Genomic DNA, 23,057 nt, shown 5'->3' with positions numbered 1-23,057 from the left:
GATGGTACCACCTGTGCAGAGAGAGAGGAAGGGGATTAGTGGCAATATTGGCATGGAGGCACAAGGGGGTGGGTGGGGGGGAACAGGTTCAGTGAACTGGCTTCAGGAGAATTGGCCCATGTCCACAGTGCATGAACAAGGAAGGGAAGGGGCGGAGGGACATAGAAGGGGGGGAGAGAGAGAAGGGGTGGGGGTGCCTCCTCCTGGAAGTGTCACAAGATGATCCTCTGTTGGCTGGACCACCTGCTTCAACAACCCCAAGTAGTGGCACTGGACTCAGGCTGCTGCTAGTGCCAGCAACTGATCGACAAACTGCTCCAGTACCACTCAGTCGATGATGTCATTGGTGTTACACTCTTCCATCAGCAGCCACCGGTGGCAGGCATCTCAGAGCTGTTGGGTGAAAGCAAACAGGCAGCTGACCTCACTGAAGGCCAACACGCAAAAGTGCTGCCAGTGTTGTTCTGGGGTGCAGCTGACCCGCTGCAGTATGGTCCACTTCAGGTCTGGATATTCCAGCAGGTTGGAGGCTGGGAGGTCTTGAGCTGCAAATTCAAGATGCTCCCAACAGGAGCAGCAACAAATGGACTGCCCACTGCGAGGTTGGCCACAAGCATGCTTCAGTGCCATGCTCAAACAGTTTCATGAAGGCCTTGGGGTTGTCCTGCAGAGCAATTGTGGTCAAGATGACATGGGCCTGGGTCACAGCATCCACAGGTGTGGCAACTGGAGTGTCCACTGGCTGGACCAGACTCCAAATCACCTGCCTGGGCCTGGAGCAGAGCCTGGAAATGCTGCTCCTAATCTTCCCTCAGGGTGATGAGGGCCTGATGTTGGGCTTGGTGGATACTGACAAGGGTCTGGAGAATCTTGATGACTGGTGTGGACTACATGATGGTGTTTTCTCCTCAAGTCCTGGGTTTTGGCCCCAGTGTAACACTTTTGAGGCTTATGGGAAATGAGGGACTGGGACACAGGCTTGTGACAACACAGTGTGTGTTTTCACTGCTTACTTCCCCTTTTTCAGTTACTTAAACTGGACACACACAGTGCCGGGTTGGTCCATTCACACACTCTCTCTCTGGTTACTGGCTTCTCTCCTGGGAGAACACAAAAGGCACACATTAGTAACTTGCCAGTATTAAAACACAGGTGAAACTCATCATGTTACTTGCTGGTTCTACCTGATTTCTCGCTGCCCACAGCTGATACTCAATTCTGCCCCCCCATACACACACACATGCCACAAATGTTCATTAAATAAATCTCAAAAGCCGTGCCTATGGGTGTACAGCATAAAAGTGCGCAGAACAGTATCTGTGAGCAGAAAACAAAGAGCATGCAAACATTGTAAGGGTGCATGTCTAAGCCATGTACACAAACGTGGGCTAGGGAGCATGGGGATGTAACAAGCATTCCCGTGACCCTCCTTATGCGCTCACAGTTTCTCAACACTCATTCAAGTTGAATGTTGAGACTTTGGAGATGGAACAGTGGTTGATGCCTCTGCTCCTTTGATTGGTCACTTTGAACACCATGTCATATGGAGCTGAGAATGCAAGCAGGTCTGAACTGCAACAGAAACATCTCATCTCATTATCTCTAGCCGCTTTATCCTGTTCTACAGGGTCGCAGGCAAGCTGGAGCCTATCCCAGCTGACTACGGGCGAAAGGCGGGGTACACCCTGGACAAGTCGCCAGGTCATCACAGGGCTGACGCATAGACACAGACAACCATTCACACTCACATTCACGGTCAATTTAGAGTCACCAGTTAACCTAACCTGCATGTCTTTGGACTGTGGGGGGAAACCGGAGGACCCGGAGGAAACCCACGTGGACAACATGCAAACTCTGCACAGAAAGGCCCTCGCTGGCCATGGGGCTTGAACCCGGACCTTCTTGCTGTGAGGCGACAGCGCTAACCACTACACCACCGTGCCGCCACAACAACAGAAACATAGAGTAAATTTGTACTACTCCTGGTGCATCTCAAAATACTGGAATATCGTTCTTTTTTTGTAATTTAATTCAAAAAGGTAAACTTTCATATATTCTATATTCATTATATGTAAAGTGAAATATTTCAAGGCTTTCTTGTTTTAATTTTGATCATTATGGCTTATAGCTCATGAAAATCAAAAATCCAGGATCTCAAACTATTAGAATTCATTTCAAATTTGAGAAAAACAGTATAAATACTGTATAGCTCTCAGTCTAGTCCAGTACACGCAATCACAATAATGGGGAAGACTGCTGACTTGACAGTTGTTCAGAAGGTGATTATTGACAACTCCACAAGGAGGGTAAGCCACAGAAAAGAAAGAAAGCACAATTTTATTCATCACACACTTGTGAAATTCCTCTCTGCATTTAACCCATCTGAAGCAGTGAACACACACATGCACACACACATGAGCAATGAGCACACACACATACCCAGAGCAGTGGGCAGCCATGCTAACAGTGCCTGGGGAGCAGTTGGGAGTTAGGTGCCTCACTCAAGGGCACCTCAGCCCAAGGCTGTCCCATATTAACCTAACTGCATGTCTTTGAACTGTGGGGGAAACTGGAGCACCCAGAGGAAACTCACACAAACACGAGGAGAACATGCAAACTCCACACAGAAAGGCCCCCGCCGGCCACTGGGCTCGATCCCAGAACCTTCTTGCTGTGAAGCGACTGTGCTAACCACTTACACCACCATGCCGCACAGAAGGTCGTTGATGAAAAGGCTGGCTGGAAAAGGTTCACAAGCAACAAGGGATGACCACAGCCTAGAGAGAATTGTCAAAAAAGTGAATTCAAGAACTTGAGAGAGCTTCACAAGAAGTGGACTGAGCCTTGTAGCAGTGCATCATGAGCACTGCTATCTTCAGGAAAGGGGCTACAACTGTTGCATTGCTAATATCAAGCCACTCCTGAACCAGAGACAATGTCAGAAGCATCTGACCTGGGCTACTGAAAGAAATAACTGGACTGTTGCTCAGTGGTCCAAAATCCTCTTTTCAGATGAAAGTAAATTTTGCATTTCATTTGGAAATTGAGGTCCTAGCATCTGGAGGAAGAGTGGAGAGGCACAGAATCCAAGGTGTTTGAAGTCCAGTGTGAAGTTTCCACCGTCTGTGATTTGGCGCAGTCTGTGATGATCTGGGGTGCTATGTCATCTGTTGTTGTTGGTCCACTGTGTTTTATCAAGGCCACTGAGCAACAGTCCAGTTCTTTAACTTTTTCAGCATCTTTCGATTACGTTCATTATGTCTTATATTATATATAGTTAGTTTTTTTTTTTTTTTTTTCCTTTTTTATCAGACATCTAATTTTTGGGTTTGTTTACCTGACATGTTTCGACGTACAACTTCCGTCTTCCTCAGAGTGTCACCGGATGTTAATTGGTGACGCATCTTTTATCAGCTGATGTTTCCGAAGGCGTGGCCTTCCTGTCTGGTTTGACAGGTCGGTCACGCCTTATACTGTCTGTTCGTCCCCTGCAAGATGGCACTCCAGGTATGGGAGAGCATGTACGCTCCCTCATCCCGGTTGATGGTCCTCGGTCACATACAACTTATCAAAAGCACTCACCGAAATAATTAAACCATTACTAGGACTCACAGACCAACACTGCAAAAACTCAAAACATCTGGCAGAAGAACTAAAAAACATCAAAATGCAGCAAGATGAAGTTTTCATTTCACACGATGTCATATCGCTTTTCACCAGAACACCCACGGAAGCCACCATACAGATAGTACAAGACAAATTAAAAACAGACAGGACGCTCAAGAAACGCACAAACCTCACTGTACAAGACATCACTCAGCTCCTTCAATTCATCGCCACATCCACATACTTTCAGTTCAGGAATACAATCTACAGACAGAAGGAAGGTTTTGCCATGGGAGACCCACTATCAGCCATCATGTGCGGCTTTTTCATGGAAGATCTGGAGCAGAAAGCACTCACTACAATACCAGCGGAATACAGGCCAACACTCTGGAAACGGTATGTGGACGACATATTGGAAAAAGTAAAGAGGGGACACACTCAACAACTCACCGACCATCTTAACACCATAGACAATACTGGCAATATAAAATTCACACATGAAGAAGAAACGGAGCAGTCAATAGCATTTTTGGATTTAAAAATACAACACACAGAAGATGGGGACATCAAAATAAAAGTACACAGAAAACCCACACACACCGACCAATATTTAAACTGGACTTCCGAACACCCCATAATGCACAAAATATCCGTAGTTAGAACATTACATGAACGCACAGCAATAATTACAGATCCACAGGACAAAGAACAGGAGGAACAACATATACAACACGCACTGAAGGCATGTCAATATCCACAATGGGCAATATCCAAAGGGGTGGAACAGGTTAAGAACAACAAAACACAGAAGAAAGAGAAAAAACAAACTAACAAACAAGAACACAGGGGAGTAGTTACATTACCATACATCAGGGGAATAACTGAACGCATTCAAAGAGCAATGAGGAAACACAACATTAACACACCTGTCAAACCACACACAACACTCCGTCAGATCCTGGTTCATCCCAAAGACAGAATACATCCGGACAACAGATGCAACACCATATATGAGATTCCATGTAAATTATGCAATAAAACTTATATTGGGGAGACAGGAAGGAGTTTCAACACAAGAAAACATGAACATAAGAAAGAGTGCGAAAAGGAGACAGCTACAAGACAAACCCGAACAATAAAAGAAAAGGCACAACAGGAAAATTATAAGTCAGCTATAACAGATCACTGTAAAAGGGAAAATCACATTATGGACTGGAAGAATGCCAGAGTCATCCGCACAGAAGATAACAAACATCAGCGCTGGATCAGGGAGGCCATAGAGATCCGTAAGCGAAGCCCGAGGACCATCAACCGGGATGAGGGAGCGTACATGCTCTCCCATACCTGGAGTGCCATCTTGCAGGGGACAAACAGACAGTATAAGGCGTGACCGACCTGTCAAACCAGACAGGAAGGCCACGCCTTCGGAAACATCAGCTGATAAAAGATGCGTCACCAATTAACATCCGGTGACACTCTGAGGAAGACGGAAGTTGTACGTCGAAACATGTCAGGTAAACAAACCCAAAAATTAGATGTCTGATAAAAAAGAAAAAAAAAAAAAAACTAACTTTTTCAGCAGTTTGTGTTACAGTAGCTCTTCTGTGGGATTGGACCATGGGGCTAGCCTTTGTGCCCCATGTGAATCAGTGAGCCTCCAACACCCATGACCCTGTTGCTGGTTCACCAGTTGTCCTTCTTTGGACTATTTTGGTAGGTACTAACCACTGGATACTGGAAACACCCCCACAAGTGGTGTGATTTTGGAGATGCTCAGACCCAGCCATCTAGCCATCACAATTTGGCCTTGTGATGTCGCTCACAAAAAGTCTCTCAGATCCTTATGCTTGCCCATTTTTCCTGCTTCCAACACATCAACTTCAAAAACTGACTGTTCTCTTCCTGCCTAATATATCCCACTCCTTGACAGGTGCCATTGTCACCTGTCACCAGATAATCAACGTTGTTCACTTGTCAATGGTCATAATATTACGCCTGATCAGTGTAGACTTCATGTCAAAACTATAATGAATTTCCTGGTTACCCACTTGCACTTTCTAACCATATTGTTATTGTTACGACCCAAATGATGATGTTCCCTTTTGAGTCTAGTTCCTCTCAAGGTTTCTTACTCATGTTATCTCAGGGTTGCTCTTCCTTGCCACTGTCACTTCAGGCTTGCTCTTTATGGATAAATGTATTAATTTATATGTTTAAAATCTATATTTTTATGTCATGCTGCTTTGTGACTATGTCTATTCTTCTTCTTGTATGTCAGCCATAGTTGAATGTTTTTGCTACAGATTTGTTAGCTAGCTCAGGAGAGCTACCCAGGGTGGACGTCGAGGACACAGAGCAATTTCCAACCAACCCATTTAGAGTAGCCAGTTAACCTAATTGCATGTGTTTGGATGGTGAGGATAATCGGAACACCCGGAGGAAACCCACGCGGACATGGGGAGAACATGCAAACTCCACACACAAAGGCCCCCATTGGCTGTGAGGTTAGAACCTGGAACCTTCTTGCTGTGAGACAACAGTGCTAACCACTGCACCACCGTGCTGCCACTATGTCTTTTGTTAAAAGCATGACACAAATAAATTGACTTTAATTGAATCCTTCCACTGCTGTAGAACCACTGTTTCAGGATTCAATTAAAGTCAATTTGTCAATTAAAGTCAGTTTCTCAACCACTGGGCCCGTGAAGCGCCATCTAGTGGGCTGCGAATTTTTTTTCAAGTTGAAGTTAATTTTTTACTCATAGTAGGGTGCAATTGCTGGGTTTCAGTCATGTTACTTTTCTTAGCAGTTTTACCAGAAGTGAAATAGCTGGTGGTCTAAACAGCTGCCGTAGTGCAAACAACTAGCAATAACTTAGAGTATGCTTGTAATCTAAAAGTCACTGCTCGCTTTAGATATATTCAGAAGATTGCTATGTGCAATGGAATAGACCCCTACAGTCTGGAAAAGAAGGATTTATCATACGATCTCGAAAACTACCCTTCAGTCAAGTTCCCCAACATCTTGAACTATCTGATGTTGCAGACATCCTTCTACACCGCAAAACCGGTGAAAGCGTGGAAGAGTATAGAGGCTTACAACTTTTTTGTATGTGGCTGGGTAAAGGACCTCGATATCAAGTTGCTGCCAAATGAATTCTGTATTGTTTTTGCCCGTGTATGTATGTGGGTTTTTTTTAAGCTTTTCCTTTGCATCTTTACAACGAATCACTGCAAGTTGAAGTGTAAACAAACAACAGTTCACTTGATTCTCACTTGTGTTCACTCTTATCTCTCAGATAAATCATTCACAAAGATCATCAGAAAACCCTTTAAAGAACTGGAGCTTAGTTAAACAAGATAGGGAAGTGATCACGGCGCATTGTAACTGTATGGCTGGGTAAGAATTTTGTCGTGACCTTCATGCATATGGACTTTGTGAAGAGTGAGGAATAAACGAAGAAACAGCTCGGGATTTTAGCGCTTCGTGACTAAAAAAAGTACCGTAAAATAACGACGCATAGCAAGAAAAGTACTTGGAAAACACTAACAACATAGCTGAGAGGGATATACAAACCTTTCATGAAGTGATCACTGCAAACTTGAGCATGCTTTGACTCAGCTCCCTTCAATTTCAGTGAGAGGTTCAAAAGCCACCTTTATCGACATCTTTTTGTGAAATCCTGGGTTTGTTCACCTTTTTTATTTTTTAATTAGTTCACGGGGAACCCTGAAGAAATTATCAGTTTCATGGTTTGATCGATTCAAACAACCTAAAACAATGCAAGCGTAAGTGATTTTTCATGTGAGCAATGCACCTTCTTTATACAAATGCTTTGCTGGGTTACATTTGGCATCACATCTGCCTCATTAAACTATGGTCACGCTACAGCTCATGATGCTTTGCAATGGGTTATCAATGAAAATGAGGCATTTTGGTGGCGATATGCATGTGAGCTAAAAGTTGTGGTCACACAGTAGGTGACTCGTTACAAGTATTTCACGCCTTTGCGCACTTGAGTCTGGCGCACAGATACGGAATCAGCACACACAGATACAGAAGCTGTTTTCACAGAGACTTTGCGAAGTATCATCATTATCACTGTCACATTTGTTTGTACCCATGTTTATAGCATTGTTTAAATACTCTGCTTTATGATTCTGCTTACTGTTTTGCTTTTGTAAATATCGTGCCTGCTAATAAACACTCTCCCTGCACTTAGATCCATACCGCCATCCATCTTGTAGTTTCCTGATCCCCAGATCTTTAACCCAGCCAAATATAAAAAGTTGTTTACCTCCATGCTCTTCCAGGTTTTTATCTGTTTGTCTGTGTACAACAATGTCTGCAGCACAAGGTAGTTTGAGATGTTGGGGAACTCAACGGATGGATAATTTTCCAATTCATAGGAAAAATCCTTCTTTGTTAGAATGTAAGTATCTATCCCATTGAGTTGTTTCTATATCCACTTCTTTTGAGTGTACTTCTTGGTTTTAATAACTTTCTTGTTTGCTGTACACAAACATGGCAATAAGTGTTTTTGTTAATTGAACAGACTCCACTTTTGGATCATTAATCCCTTTTGACTGAAAATGCCCTGTATGCATGTTTTTATATTGGCTTCTGGCACATCTATGCAGTTTTAAATACAATACCTACAATTAAACACAGTTTGTTTTTATTGCATGTATTTAATTCACCTGTAACAGGGAGTGATGTTGCATTCCATTAATACACTTTACAATAGATTATTAGATTCTAATAGAACAGATAAGCCAAAATAATTGGGGATCTTTTTTAATGGGCCCCAACTCGTTACAAGTATGAATACAGTTAGGTCCATCCTTAAGCTGCGAAAACAGAAAAAAAACATCTGAGAAATTGCTACAATATTAGGAGTGGCAAAATCTACAGTTCGGTACATCCTGAGAAAGAAAGAAAGCACTGGTGAACTCATCAATGCAAAAAGACCTGGACGCCCACAGAAGACAAAAGTGGTGGATGATCGCAGAATAATTTCCATGGTGAAGAGAAACCCCTTCACAACAGCCAACCAAGTGAACAACACTCTCCAGGAGGTAGGTGTATCAATATTCAAATCTACCATAAAGAGAAGACTGCATGAAAGTAAATACAGAGGGTTCACTGCACAGTGCAAGCCACTCATAAGCCTCAATAATAAAAAGGCTAGATTGGACTTTGCTAAAAAAAAAAAGCATCTAAAAAAGCCAGCACAGTTCTGGAAGAACATTCTTTGGACAGATGAAACCAAGATCAACCTCTACCAGAATGATGGCAAGAAAAAAGTATGGCGAAGGCGTGGTACAGCTCATGATCCAAAGCATACCACATCATCTGTAAAACACGGCGGAGGCAGTGTGATGGCTTGGGCATGCATGGCTGCTAGTGGCACTGGGTCACTAGTGTTTATTGATGATCTGACACAGGACAGAAGCAGCCGGATGAATTCTGAGGTATTCAGAGACATACTGTGTGCTCAAATGCAGCCAAACTGATTGGTCGGCGTTTCATAATACAGATGGACAATGACCCAAAACATAAAGCCAAAGCAACCCAGGAGTTTATTAAAGCAAAGAAGTGGAATATTCTTGAATGGCCAAGTCAGTCACCTGATCTCAACCCAATTGAGCATGCATTTCACTTGTTAAAGACTAAATTCAGACAGAAAGGCCCACAAACAAACAGCAACTGAAAACCAGTGCAGTAAAGGCCTGGCAGAGCATTAAAAAGGAGGAAACACAGCGTCTGGTGATGTCCATGAGTTCAAGACTTCAGGCAGTCATTGCCAACAAAGGGTTTTCAACCAAGTATTAGAAATGAAAATTTTATTTACAATTATTTAATTTGTCTAATTACTTTTGAGCCCCTGAAATGAAGGGATTGTGTTTAAAAAATGCTTTAGTTCCTCACATTTTTATGCAATCATTTTGTTCAACCCACTGAATTAAAGCTGAAAGTCTGAACTTCAACTGCATCTGAATTGTTTTGTTCAAAATTCATTGTGGTAATGTACAGAACCAAAATTAGAAAAATGTTGTCTCTGTCCAAATATTTATGGACCTAACTGTAGGTGGGCGTCAAAGCTGAAAAGGTTGAGAATACATACATGCATACAGGGCTCTAGAATACAGAAGCTTACTGAGGTTACCTTCCACGACCAGTCATTCCAATTCCAGTCAAAGCCAAGTCCTTCCCTTTTGCCTCTGTCTAGCACCAGAGGTGTTCTTTAGTTGCACAGCAATGGTCCTTCCACCTCTGATGGCCAGAGTCATAATGACACTACTGTATTTGGATGACCCCACAAGGACATACATATTCAGATCTTTATGTAATGAGTTGGGACTCATTAAAAAAGATCCCCAATAGCATCAACAAGACAATATTTAACCTATTCACCAAGCTAACAAGCTAGGTACATTTACACCTAATTTGCCAAACTGCCACTTTGGGGCCCTTGAGAAAAGCCCTTAACACACTCTGCTCCAGGGGCACCATATCGTGGCTGATCCTGTGCTCTGACCTGAGCTTTTTAATAACCTGGGATATGTGAAGGAAATAATTTCATTGTGCTATAATGTACAGTACTGTACAAAAGTCTTAGGCACCCTATATTATTTGGTAGAAATGTTTTGTTTTGATTTTTATCTTATGACTTTTACATTGAGTCAGTACAAAAACATTTTAGATTTCCAATGATTAGTTTTCCAGCACAAAACTAGGCTAAATGTTACAGACAAATGTGTGTCTGTAAAGAAAGCAGCATATTACATAAGAGACCACTTTTCAGACAACATAATGAAGACTGTTGGGTTTTGCAAAAATAAGCAGCAAGTATAACAATCAAAGTCTGCAGAAGATCTATGACTGGTTCTGCAAGATCCTCAGCAAAACATACCAGCTAATTTCTTTATAAATCTGGAGAAATTTATGACTTGTGTATTAGATCCCTTAACTACACGTTTTTTTTTTCCAAACAGATACTACCAGAAGCAATTGAAGCTCTTCTAAAAGTAATCAATTATTCCCTTAGCACTGGCTATGTACCTAAATCCTTTAAATTAAGTCATCGAACCCCTGATTAAAATACCTGACAACAGGACAAGCCGTCTTGGTCTGTGGCAGCCCAAATTTGGGAAAATGAATAGAGGCAGAAGAAAGACAACTTATGTCGATACTTTACTTTACTGAAAGACCCTGGACATAAAGACATTGAATGTTTGGAGAGCTCAATGAAAGATCGTGGAAACTGGATGAGTATTTTTGCTGGAGTCTGATCAAAAGGTCGACATAGGTGGTGGGTAAAATACCTGACCTTGATCCCTGTCAGCTGTCCAACTATAGGCTAATATTAAACCTCTCCTTTATCTCCATGGTCCTAGAAAAGGCTGTATCACAGCAGTTATGCTCATACCTACACAGTATTAACATTTATGAAATGTTTCAGTCAAGATTTCATCATAGCACAGAGACAACACCGGTTAAACTAGTAAATGACTGGCCTCTGATCAGGGTTGTGTCTCCTTGCTTGTGTTGCTTGACCTTAGTGCAGCTTTTGACACCACTGATCATGCTATTCTCCTTGATAGACTAGAAAACGTTGGAGTTAAGGGAACAGCCCTCTGCTGGCTCAGGTCCTATTTGACTGATCGTTATCATTTGGTTGATATAAATGGTGACTTCTCTACACATACTAAGGTAAAGTTTGGTGTTCTGTAAGGTTCTGTATTAGGCCCACTGCTTTATTCTTTATATATACACTACCTCTGAGTAATATTATTCTTAAACATGGTATTAGCTTCCACTGTTATATGGATGACATATAGTTGTATGTTTCAGCAAAACCAAATGAAAGACACCAGCTTAATAAAGTTCATGAATGTTTAAAGGACATTTGACAGTTGAAAATAAGTTTCTAGCACAAAATCTCAAGGAGCATTTAGGCCCTGAACAATGAATTGAAGGCAATGGGAGGAAATTATATTGATAGAAGAGGATATGAAGGAGTTTTCATACTTCTAACACTAAATAAAGGAGTGATAGAGGTATGAAAAGCAGTACAGAGCACTTTGCAGTATTGCCCAGAACATGCCTAGTAAATTTGGAGGTATTCTTTCAAAAATTGACCATTGGGAGCATGTGAAATATTTTCCATTCAAAGTCTATGGGAAGAAATGGAGGGATAGAGGGATTAAAAAAGAGGGATGTGAGGAATATCACAATGAAAAAAAAGTTTCATTTATAAGACCTATGCAACAAAATTGGAATGAAGTTTCTACTTTAATTGGCTCAAGATTAATTAATAGCAAAAAGAAGGAGAAGAAGCCTAGGAATAACAATATAGTACTATAAAGCACTATAAAAAAATAAGGTTTTGTAAGCAAACATGATTGAAGTGACATTTTTTTCTTGCCCCATCAGTTTTTGTTTATACAGTATACATGCATTCAGTTTAGCATTAGCTGAAGACAATGTTGTATAGTCCTAACTGGTTCTGCTTCATTTCTTATGCTATTGAGGTGAATAATGAAAATAATGAAGAATTGTGTTTCACATGTTTGTTTGCTGCCATACTGTTTCTTTTTCTTCTGTAGTATGCAATATGCTCTTATTTGCTATGATGCAATGTATATCAGTCATTACCAAAAAGATAATCCTGTTCCTTATATTTAAGTTAAAGCTTGACATATTATTCATATACACTGACCAACCACTTTAATGGGAAACACCCCAAATCCTACACATTCATGCAATTATCCAATTGCCCAGTCATGTGGCTGATATGCATAAAATCAGGCAGATGCAGGTCAAGAGCTTCCGCACTGTATTACACACTATATGGTCAAAAGTATATAGACACCTGATCAGTCACACCCATCTGCTTGTTGAACCTCCCATTCTGGATTTAGTCCCCTTTTGCTGTTATAATAACCTCCACTCTTCTGGGAAGGCTTTCTACTAGATTTTGGAGTGTGGCCATGGGGATTTGTCCATTTAGCCACAAGAGCAATAGTGTTGTCAGCCATTATTGTTAGGCAAGGAGGCCTGGGTTGCAGTCAATGCTCCAGATGATCTCAGTGTCCAGTGAGGTTGAGGTCAGGGCTCTGTGCAGGCCAAACAAGTTCTTCAACTTCCACTGTCCTCCATGAACCTCATTTTGTGCCCAGGAGCATTGTTATCCTGGAATATATTTGGGACCTTAGTTCCAGTAAAGGGAAATCTTAATGCTATAACATACAAAGACATTCTAGGCAATTTTGTGCTTCTAACTTTGCTGCAAAAGTTTGGGGAAGGCTCACATATGGGTGTGATGGTCAGGTGTCTGCAAACTTCTGGCCATATGATGTATGTCTTACTTGGGATAGTCCGGAGTCTGTTGTTATTTTTAGTTAATTTAGGGTCACATTTACCCTTTTCTTGTTTTTAATTAGTATGAAGAAACTGGTATGAGTATTGTAGTTAAATTCAGCTGAACAGCAGAAGGAGACAATGGAGAGTGACCTCTTTTGTTGCGCACACAGCTTTATCTGCTGGAGTTGTAACTTGTCAGAAGTGAGTGTCTGATCTCAGGGCACAGTGAAATGAGGCAGTATGAACATTGCTGCAGGAATGTAACACCAGCCTACAATAACGCTCGTTGTCAGCATCATGTCAGCACATCCATCCATTATCTGTAGCCACTTATCCTGTCCTACAGGGTCACAGGCAAGCTGGAGCCTATCCCAGCTGACTATGGTCGAGAGGTGGGGTACACCCTGGACAAGTCGCCAGGTCATCGCAGGGCTGACACATAGACACAGACAACTATTCACACTCACATTCACACCTACGGTCAATTTAGAGCTACCAATTAGCCTAACCTGCATGCCTTTGGACTGTGGGGGAAACCGGAGCACCCGGAGGAAACCCACGTTGACACAGGGAGAGCATGCAAACTCCACACAGAAAGGCCCTCATCAGCTGCTGGGCTCGAACCCAGGACCTTCTTGCTGTGAGGTGACAGTGTTAACCATTACACCACCACACATCAGCACATCTACTGGAAATTGCATACTGTAACATACAAGCGTATACAAATAAAAAATATTAAAGTACTTTAGTTATAACTGTTTCCATTACATGAGCTTTAAAACCTTAAAATGCATTCAGTAATATTTTCACATTTTTCATATCTTCAATTTCCAGTGCTCTCCAAAATTATTGGAACTGTTAAAAAATGAGCAATAATGATTACCAAAAAAATAACATTACACACAATAATTCAAGGTCTCGATCCAAAGAATAGGAAAAACTAACAAAAACTTTTTTATAGAGTTACTTTTTATAGTAGTATTTATTTTCAAAATGTGTGCCAAAAGTTCTGCAGATTGCTAGAAAAGGTTTTGCAGGTGGGGCGGCATGGTGATGTCATGGTTAGCACTGTCGCCTCACAGCAAGAAAGTCCTGGGTTCGAGCCCAGCGGCCGGTGAGGGCCTTTCTGTGTGGAGTTTGCATGTTCTCCGTGGGTTTCTTCCGGGTGCTCCGGTTTCCCCCACAGTCCAAAGACATGCAGGTTAGGTTAATTGGTGGCTCTAAATTGACCATAGGTGTGAATGTGAATGGTTGTCTCTGTGTCAGCCCTGCGATAACCTGGCAACTTGTCCAGGGTGTACCCCACCTCTTGCCCATAGTCAGCTGGGATAGGCTCCAGTTTGCCTGCGACCCTGTAGAACAGGATAAGCAGCTACAGATAGTGGATGGATGGTTTTGCAGGTATTTTTACTTATCAGAGTTTGTGCAGTGAGCCCACAGAATGCATGAGCACACCGTCTACCCACACAGTAATTAAAATGGTGAGGGGAGGGTAAAAAGAGGCCAAATATCACAGCTGTGGAATTGCATCTCTCCCCCTCCTCCCAAAGCAGTTGTTAAATGGTCTTGGTATCAGTGGTGGATCATTGTTGCTTTGGAGCCGTTTTATTGCTGGTACCAGGATATTTCACTCCAAAACGTAATTGGCTCTGCCAGGAGGTTCAGACAAAATTATTAATTTACTATGTTGTACATTCTCCCAGCATCCTTTCATCCTTCATAAGGAGGAAAATTAAAAAGGTGCATCCAAAAGCATCATGTTTATTCTATGATGGTACCTCCCATCAAATATAACAGTTAACTTTCAAGGAGACGTTAATATGCATGCTTCTGGTAAAATACAGCATCCACAAAGCAAATTACCTGTCACAGATAGGTTTTAATATGCAACTTTGACATTTTCACACAAAATCCAAATCCAACAGAATGGTCATATTTGAATTGACATTGTCACAGTACATGCTGTATTGAAGCAAAGGAGCCACATTTATAAAGCTGGTATGTAGCAAATTGCAGGCAGCTCTTTAATGAAAAGTATGAAAAAATAAATGAAAAGGAGATGGAAGGACTGTACACATTTCATACATGACCATGGCATGTTTTCTACTCATCTTTTTAAGTCTCTGTATGACACTGTTCATAGTTTTAAATTGTCTGAACTTTATCAGTTAAAACCTTCAATTATTAAATTGTCTAAGCGTGGAATCTATATGACTGATTTGGGGATTGTAGTAATTCCTGATGTGGGTAGAGCACAGAAGCATGGCAGGTGAGTTAATGTTCCACAAACCACTTTATTTTAGCTTTTCAGCTTTCTTTCCTTCTTCCTTTCTCACTCATACATGCGTTGTGGTTGGGGAGAGAGTGCTCCCTTTCTCTGCTCTCTCCTTTTATGCTCCATCCCTGTAACAAACACACACAAAATTGACAGCAGGTGAAATGACTTAGCCACTTACCTTCCCCAACCCCACCCTCCATTCACAGACTGCTGCCATGTTGGCCATGCCCCTGCTGCCACATACCCCCACTGCCCAACTCAGCTGGGGAGCCTTCCAGCCTGAAGCTGACTCCCCCCGACAGGACAGGAAGTCCACTACCACCATCTGTGCCCCCGGCCTGTAGAGCACCTCGAAGTTAAATGGCTGGAGAGTGAGATACCAACGGGTGATCCGTGCATTGGCATCCTTCATGCGGTGGAGCCACTGGAGGGGTGCGTGATCCGAACAGAGAGTGAAAGGGCGCCCCAGCAGGTAGTATCGGAGGGTGAGGACCACCCACTTGATGGCAAGACACTCCTTTTCAATTGTGCTGTACTTGCTTTCACGCATCGACAGCTTTCGGCTGACATAAAGCACAGGGTGCTCCTCGCCCTCCACTTCCTGGGACAAAACGGCCCCCAGCCCTCTGTCCGATGCATTATGGCCCTTTTCCACTACCCTTTTTCAGCTCGCTTCAGCTCACTTCAGCCCGACACGGCTCGCGTTTCGACTACCAAAGAACAGCACGACTCGGCTCACTTCAGCCCTGCTTAGCCCCTAAAACTCGCACCGTTTTGGAGTGGGGCTGAAGCGAGCCAAAGCAAGCCGAGTGAGGCTGGGGGCGTGAGCAGACACTCCCCTGTGCACTGATTGGTGAGGAGGAGTGTCCTCACATGCCCACACACGCCCCGCGAGCACGCTGGGATCTGTAAACACCGCAAACCCGGAAGAAGAATAATTACGAATTACGAGAATTTCTGAAGCCTTATGTGCCTCGCCTCATCTATACGCTCTTGCCAGTATCTGTTGACATTGTCAGTGACAACAAGCCACAGCACCAAGACCAGCAACACTAACGACTCCATGTTTATTGTTTACTATCCGGGTCGTGAGACTACCGCTTAAAAGCTCACTGATGTCACTGTTTGCGCTGCTTAACGACATCACGTGACGTCCACCCACTTTCACTAACTCCACCCAATGTGTCCACCCACTTCCAGCCAGCACGGTTCAGCGCGGTTGTAGTCAAAATGCAACTTCAATAGCCCCGCTCAGCTCGACTCAGCCCAACTCAGCACGGCACGGCTCAGCCCGACTCAGCCGCGTTTGTAGTGGAAAAGTGGCATTAGTCTGCAAAATAAAGGAGAGAGAGAAGTCAGGGGAGTGTAAAAGTGGCCCCCCACACAGTGCAGCTTTTACCTCAGAGAAGGCCTGTTGGCACTGCTCCGTCCACTGGACCGGATCTGGAGCCCCCTTTTTAGTGAGGTTGGTTAGCGGGCTGGTGACATCCGAATAATTAGGTAGAAACCTACGATAATAGCCAGCCAGCCCCAAGAACTGCCTCACCTCCTTTTTGGTCTTGGGCCTCGGGCAGGCTGCAATCGCTACAGTCTTGTTGATTTGGGGACGCACCTGCCCATGACCCAAGTGGAACCCCTGATACCGTACTTCCAATTGCACACTTTTTTGGGTTAGCTGTGAGGCCCGCTCGCCTCAGCGATTTTAGAACAGCCCTTAGGTGTTCCAAGTGCCGCGGCCAATCATGACTGTAGATTATTATGTCATCTAGATAGGCAGCCACGTAGGCAGCATGAGGGCGGAGGACCCTGTCCATAAGCCGCTGGAACGTAGTGGGCGCTCCAAACAAACCAAAAGGGAGCATGACAAATTGGTGTAAACTAAACTGTGTAGAAAAAGCCGTTTTCTCTCTGGATAGAGGAGTCAAGGGGATCTGCCAATAGCCCTTTATTAGATCCAGTGTCTAATAAAAGCGAGCAGCACCTAACCGATCAAGCAATTCATCAATGTGGGGCATTGGGTATGCATCAAATTTAGACACCGCGTTGACCTTTCTATAGTCCACACTGAACCGGACCGACCCATCAGTCTTGGGAACCAGGACCACTGGGCTGCTCCAGTCACTGTGGGACTCCTCAATTATGCCCATTTCAAGAATGGCCTTGAGTTCATCCCAAACCACCTTTTTCTCATGTTCGGGCAAGTGGTAAGGGCAGCTACGCACTACCACCCCCGGGGGCGTTTCGATGTGGTGTTCTATGAGGTGGGTACGACCTGGAAGGGGCAAAAACACATCGGAAAATTCCTTCTGCAACTTGGCTACCTCCGTGAGTTGGGCTGGCGAGAGGTGGTCTCCACAAGGGACCAGAGTGGTCCGAGGTGTTATCTTTTTTACCTGCGGCCCCAGCTCTGCCTTCTCTGGGACTACCGATGCCAATGCCACGGGGACCCCCTCATTCCAGTGTTTTAAAAGGTTGAGGTGGTAGACTTGCAGTGTTCCGCCCCATCCATTCGCTTCACCTCATAGTCGACGTCCCCAACTCGCCGTGTGACCTCGAAGGGCCCTTGCCACTTGGCAACTAATTTAGAACTCAATGTGGGCAATAATACGAGCACTTTGTCTCCCAGCATGACCTCTCTAAGGTGTGTGCCCCTGTCATACAGCCGGCTTTGACGTTCTTGTGCCTGCCACAAATTCTCCTGGGTTAGGTGCGTGAGAGTGTGGAGTTTTGCACGCAGGTCAAGAATGCACTGGATTTCATTTTTACTAGGTGAAGGTCCCTCCTCCCACTGTTCCCGCAGCACATCCAGAATGCCACGAGGCTTACGCCCATATAATAATTCAAAGGAAGAAAACCCTGTGGAGGCTTGCGGGACCTCTTGTACTGCAAATAACAAGGGCTCGAGCCACTTATCCCAATTACGCGCATCTTCACTTACAAATTTCTGGATTATGTTTTTGAGTGTCTGGTTAAATCGCTCTACTAAGCCATCCATTTGTGGGTGATAGACACTGGTGCAGATAGACTTAATCCCCAGTAACCCATACAGCTCGCACAGTGTGCATGACAAATGAGGTGCCTTGGTCTGTCAGGATTTCCTTCGGAATCCCAACCCAGGAGATAAAATGGAAGAGTGCTTCTGCAATACTGCATGCTGAGATATTGCGGAGAGGCACTGCTTCTGGATATCATGTTGCATAGTCCACTAGAACTAAAATAAAGTGATATTCCCGTGCTGACCGATCTAATGGCCCAACAAGATCCATCCCAATTCGCTCAAACGGGGTTTCGATTAGAGGAAGAGGGCGCAACAGCGCTTTTGGATTGGCCGCGGGATTTACTAATTGGCATTCACGGCATGCCGCACACCGACAGACATCCCCGCGAATCCCTGGCCAATAGAACTGGGCCATTATTCGGGCTGGTGTTTTGTCTTGCCCCAAGTGTCCAGCCATGGAATTAAAGTGAGCCACATGGAATACGAGTTCCCTGTGGCTCTTCGGGATTAACAACTGGGTTATTCGTTCCTTAGTTTGAGTGTCCTGCGTCACTCGGTACAATCTATCTTTAATAATGGCAAAATAGGGGAAGGTTAGTGCCACACTTTGCTGAAGAGTTTGACCATCGATTACTCTCACTTGGTCAAACGCATGCCGCAGAGTCTTGTCTCACGACTGCTTTACTGTGAAATCCCCAAGGGAATCCCCGAGAGAGGGAGGAGGAGCGGGCTGCTTCTCACTCTGACGCGGTGCTGACGTAGACAGCTCTGTGACAGCTTCTCCAGACAATGCCACACTGGGATCTTCCCATGACCTACTAGGGCAGGACCCACTATGTGTTAAATATTCCATTAGTTTTAAATCCTGGCCAATCAGTACCCAAAATCAACGAGTGGGTAAGACGAGAACTAACTGCTGCCTTTATTCTATGCATTTGGCCCCGGAATAGAATATGGACAGACACTAGAAGGTAATGGTGAACATCCCCGTGCGCGTGCGCACACTTTCACTGCTTGTGCTCCCCCCAATGCCTCACCTTGCACCAGGCGTTGGTGAATTGAGGTCTGATTACAACTGGAATCCACCAAAGCGTGATATGTATCCCCTTGAATACTCACCGGTATGCAATATGTTCCGGCCTGATCGGGGGCGGTTTCTGGTGCATCGGGGATCTGGATTACAGCACCCACCTCCCTTGCGGAGCTCTGACTCTGGAGATGCTCCGATTCCCCACCGCGCCAGCACACCGGCCCAGGCTTTCCCTCTGCACTGGTGTTATGGGCGTCACTCATCTGAGGGGGAGACAACACAGACACAGAAGAGGGAGATGAGAGGACACCACAGGTGCGACGGGCTGGCTGGGGAGGAGCCAGCCGCTGCCTCCATGGCAGGTGAACAGGGTGGAGAGGAGGACAAGAGACAGAGAGAAGAGAAGCGAGGGGAGACGCCTCATCTGCCTGCCGTTGGAGCTGCCTCCAGATGGTCCTCCGCCAGCTCAATGGCTCGTTCCAGCGATGCCGGGCGGTGACACTGGACCCATTCCGCAATTCCTTCAGGAAGTAGAGAGATAAACTGCTCCAGTGCCACCAGATTGATGATCTTGTCTGCATCGCGGTCTTCCACCCTCAGCCACCACTGGCAAGCGTCCCGGAGTTGCTGGCTGAATGCAAACGGCCGGCCGACCTCCTCCGGAAGCTCTGATGATGTTGCTCCGGGGAGTGGCCAAGCTGCTGCAGAATGGCTTTCCTTAGGTCAGCATAGGCCAGTCAGCTGTCAGCAGGGAGTTGCTGCACTGCGAGCTGCCCCTCGCCAGTCAGGAGCGGGAGGAGGTGCGCCGTGCTCTGCTCCAGCGGCCACCCCCACGCCTCGGCTGCTTGCTCAAAAAGAGCGAGGAACGCTTCCAGATCGTCCTGCGGTCCCATCTTCTTGAGGGTGGCGGCAGCGGTGGTCGGCCCTGCTGACGTGAGCGGATGCCGGAACGTCTGGCGATATTCCTGCTGGGAAAAGAAAATCAAGCAAGAAAGCTGAAAAGCTAAAATTAAAGTGGTTTGTGGAACATTAACTCTCACCTGCCGTGCTTCTGTGCTCCACCCACATCAGGAATCACTACAGTGGTGCTGAAACCTGGGAGCACAGAAGGGAACCACCCCATGGAGTCCTCCCCATTCAAAGAGCCAGCATCAAGGCTTCGAAGTGTTGCTGATGCTCCTTCCGGAGGGTGATCAGCACTTGATGCTGGTTCTGCTGGGCAGTTGCGAGGGCAAGGATGAGCTCTTTGAATGGGGTGGTTCCCTTCTGTGCTCCCAGGTTTCAGCACCACTGTAGTGATTCCTGATGTGGGTGGAGCACAGAAGCATGGCAGGCGAGAGTTAATGTTCCACAAACCACTTTAATTTTAGCTTTTCTGCTTGCTTGCTTGCTTTTCTTTTTTTTCTTTCCTTCCTTTCTCTCACTCACTAGAGAGCTCCCTTTCTCTGCTCCCTCTCTCCTTTTATGCTCCATCCCTGTAACAAACACACACAATTGACAGCAGGTGGAATAACTTAGCCACTTACCTTCCCCGACCCCACCCTCCATTGACAGACTGCTGCTTGGCCACGCCCCCGCTGCCACAGGGATTTTAGGCTTTTTTAGGTTTGGTGCTTAATGTTTTATGTAATCTGTTTAAGGATTTTCTTACAAGAGGAAGAGTTGTGTTTTAAACTAATGCTAACATTAGCTACCTGCCACACTGATATGAGGAAATGTAAATTCAGTTCAAATTACGAAGTTTTGGGAGAACAGCACATACTCTAAAGCTCACTGCAAATAACGTGATGGTATTTTTATGTGCTCCATCATTAATGCATAGTAGATTTTAAATTACAAGTAGCAGTGCAAAAGTCTTAAAAATATTCAATTGAGGACATGATAAATTTTAGGGCCTTAAGGGGGAAAGATTAAATCATTCATTTTGTTTATATCACTGATGTAATCACTGTTGTTTATATCATTACTAAAACTATTTTATTCCTAAACCTATTCTGTAATTCAGCAGTTATCAGTTTCTGATATACCACAAGTTATGAAAAAAATAAGACTGAGCACATTCAAAATGTACAACCAAGTTACAAAAAAATAATGCATGTCTCATTAGAAAATGTCATTAACTAATTTTGTTTTGTAGTAAGCCTCCTGGAATGAATACATGCCCAAGTGGATTTGCTAGTGTCAACTTGAAGTGCCTAACAACTTACATATCAACAAAACATTTTAGACTTTCTGTTATCTCCGTCTGAGCGTTCACAGGCTCGTTCAACATTACACACATTTGCACGGGCCATTTAAATTGACACATGCTTTAGAACCTTTTCACACCGTGACAAGCTCCAAGTAGGGAAACAAGAGGAGGAGAAAGAAAGCCAAACCTTATTTGTTTGTTGTTTGGGATCAAAGATCTGTCATATCCAAAAGAGGACTTCTGAAGAACGATTTTAATTTTTGGAGAGGAGTGATAACGAGTCGTAGGAAGAGGGTGGAATTCAGAATGCCCAGGAAAACTTTCCAGGAAAGAAAAATCTTCTGAATCCCCCCGAGAAGAGAAAATGATACAAACTGAAATAGAGAAGGACATTCCCATGTGTGTGTCTTTGCCCATTGAGGTGATGAGTCCTGATCAGGCTTTTCCTTTCGTGAACACCATACTTGCAGATCTGGGTATCGCCGAGTGAGTCCTTAAGTGAAAGCCAATATGCAACTTGATAATGTTAATGTTAACAAATAATGTTCCTGGACAATATATGTTATTAGTATAAAAATACAGGTGATTGTAGAAAAATCACACGCACTGATAGTCCAAATTTCTTGACCAATTTCTTGACAAAGCGGCTACGGATAATGAGATGAGATGAGAGATTTCAAAACAAAGTATTACGGCATAGATAAGTGACAAGTCTGCACCGTACCTTTATTACGTTTGCATACCACTTTTGAAGTTTGAAATAAATGTTTTTAAATACTTTTTTAAAAATCTTTTTGAAATAATCACCTGTGTATTTATACTAAAACAATTATCCGCCTTGGGCTCAGTGAATATCAGTGAATAATAACCTCGGCTTCGTCTCCATTATTATTCACCGATAATTTGTAAATAATAACATGTAAATAAATTTATCAGATGATGTATGAAATGTCCATGATGAGCCTAACATGAATACCTTGTCTGCTTGTTCATTTATCAGATGGTGCCTATGATGATCATTGGTTATGTGACATTTCATGTTTTCTGTCACTGTGAATAAATTGTGTTGACATGTAGATCGGCAGTGAAAGAGCGTGTGGTGTGGGTGGACACTAAGCGCACACAGGTGAGGAGCAGAACGGGGAAACTTAAGGAGAAACAAGTGTCAGTGCTGGAGGTACGAGTGAAAGCACAACTGCCGGGTCAAACAAACTGCCAAGAGGTTCTCTACAGTAGTGAGTCTCACACAGACCGCTCATACTGTCACAGCAGTATCAGCTTCCTGCCCTGGCTACACACTCAACCAGGTTAGGAAATCTTTAATAGCTCATCATTTCAGTATAGCTAAATCACAAATTTGCATTTCCTTGTGTGTTCCTTAGTCAGTAGCCACTAGAAGACCATGAGGTGAGATTTCTCAGTATGGTTGTGCAGAATTTCTTATAACCAGTTGTAAACTTTTTTTTTTTTGCAGTTGACAATGAGATGGTGGAAATGACTGTGGCTTTGGATACACAATCATATTACAAAGGAGAAATTAGAAAAGCAGACTGCAAATTAATATTGTAACATTTGACCTGTTGG

At 44.0% G+C, this 23,057-nt stretch overlaps 1 protein-coding gene across 1 annotated transcript; it reads left to right on the top strand.

Annotated features, from left to right (window-relative positions):
- Positions 1-686: 686 nt before the first annotated feature.
- si:ch211-196f5.2 (uncharacterized protein LOC556372 homolog) lies at positions 687-23,042 on the top strand. Its single transcript, XM_060920788.1, has 4 exons — positions 687-897; positions 21,833-21,959; positions 22,551-22,780; positions 22,948-23,042. The coding sequence occupies exons 1-4, from the start codon at positions 687-689 to the stop codon at positions 23,040-23,042; spliced, it is 663 nt and encodes a 220-aa protein (XP_060776771.1).
- The last annotated feature ends 15 nt before the right edge of the window (positions 23,043-23,057 follow it).

This window comes from Neoarius graeffei, chromosome 5, assembly GCF_027579695.1.
Source record: "Neoarius graeffei isolate fNeoGra1 chromosome 5, fNeoGra1.pri, whole genome shotgun sequence".
Classification (NCBI taxonomy): Eukaryota; Metazoa; Chordata; class Actinopteri; order Siluriformes; family Ariidae; genus Neoarius; species Neoarius graeffei.
The sequence above is the reverse complement of the archived record's forward strand: the minus strand, read 5'-3'. Positions and strand labels throughout refer to the sequence as shown.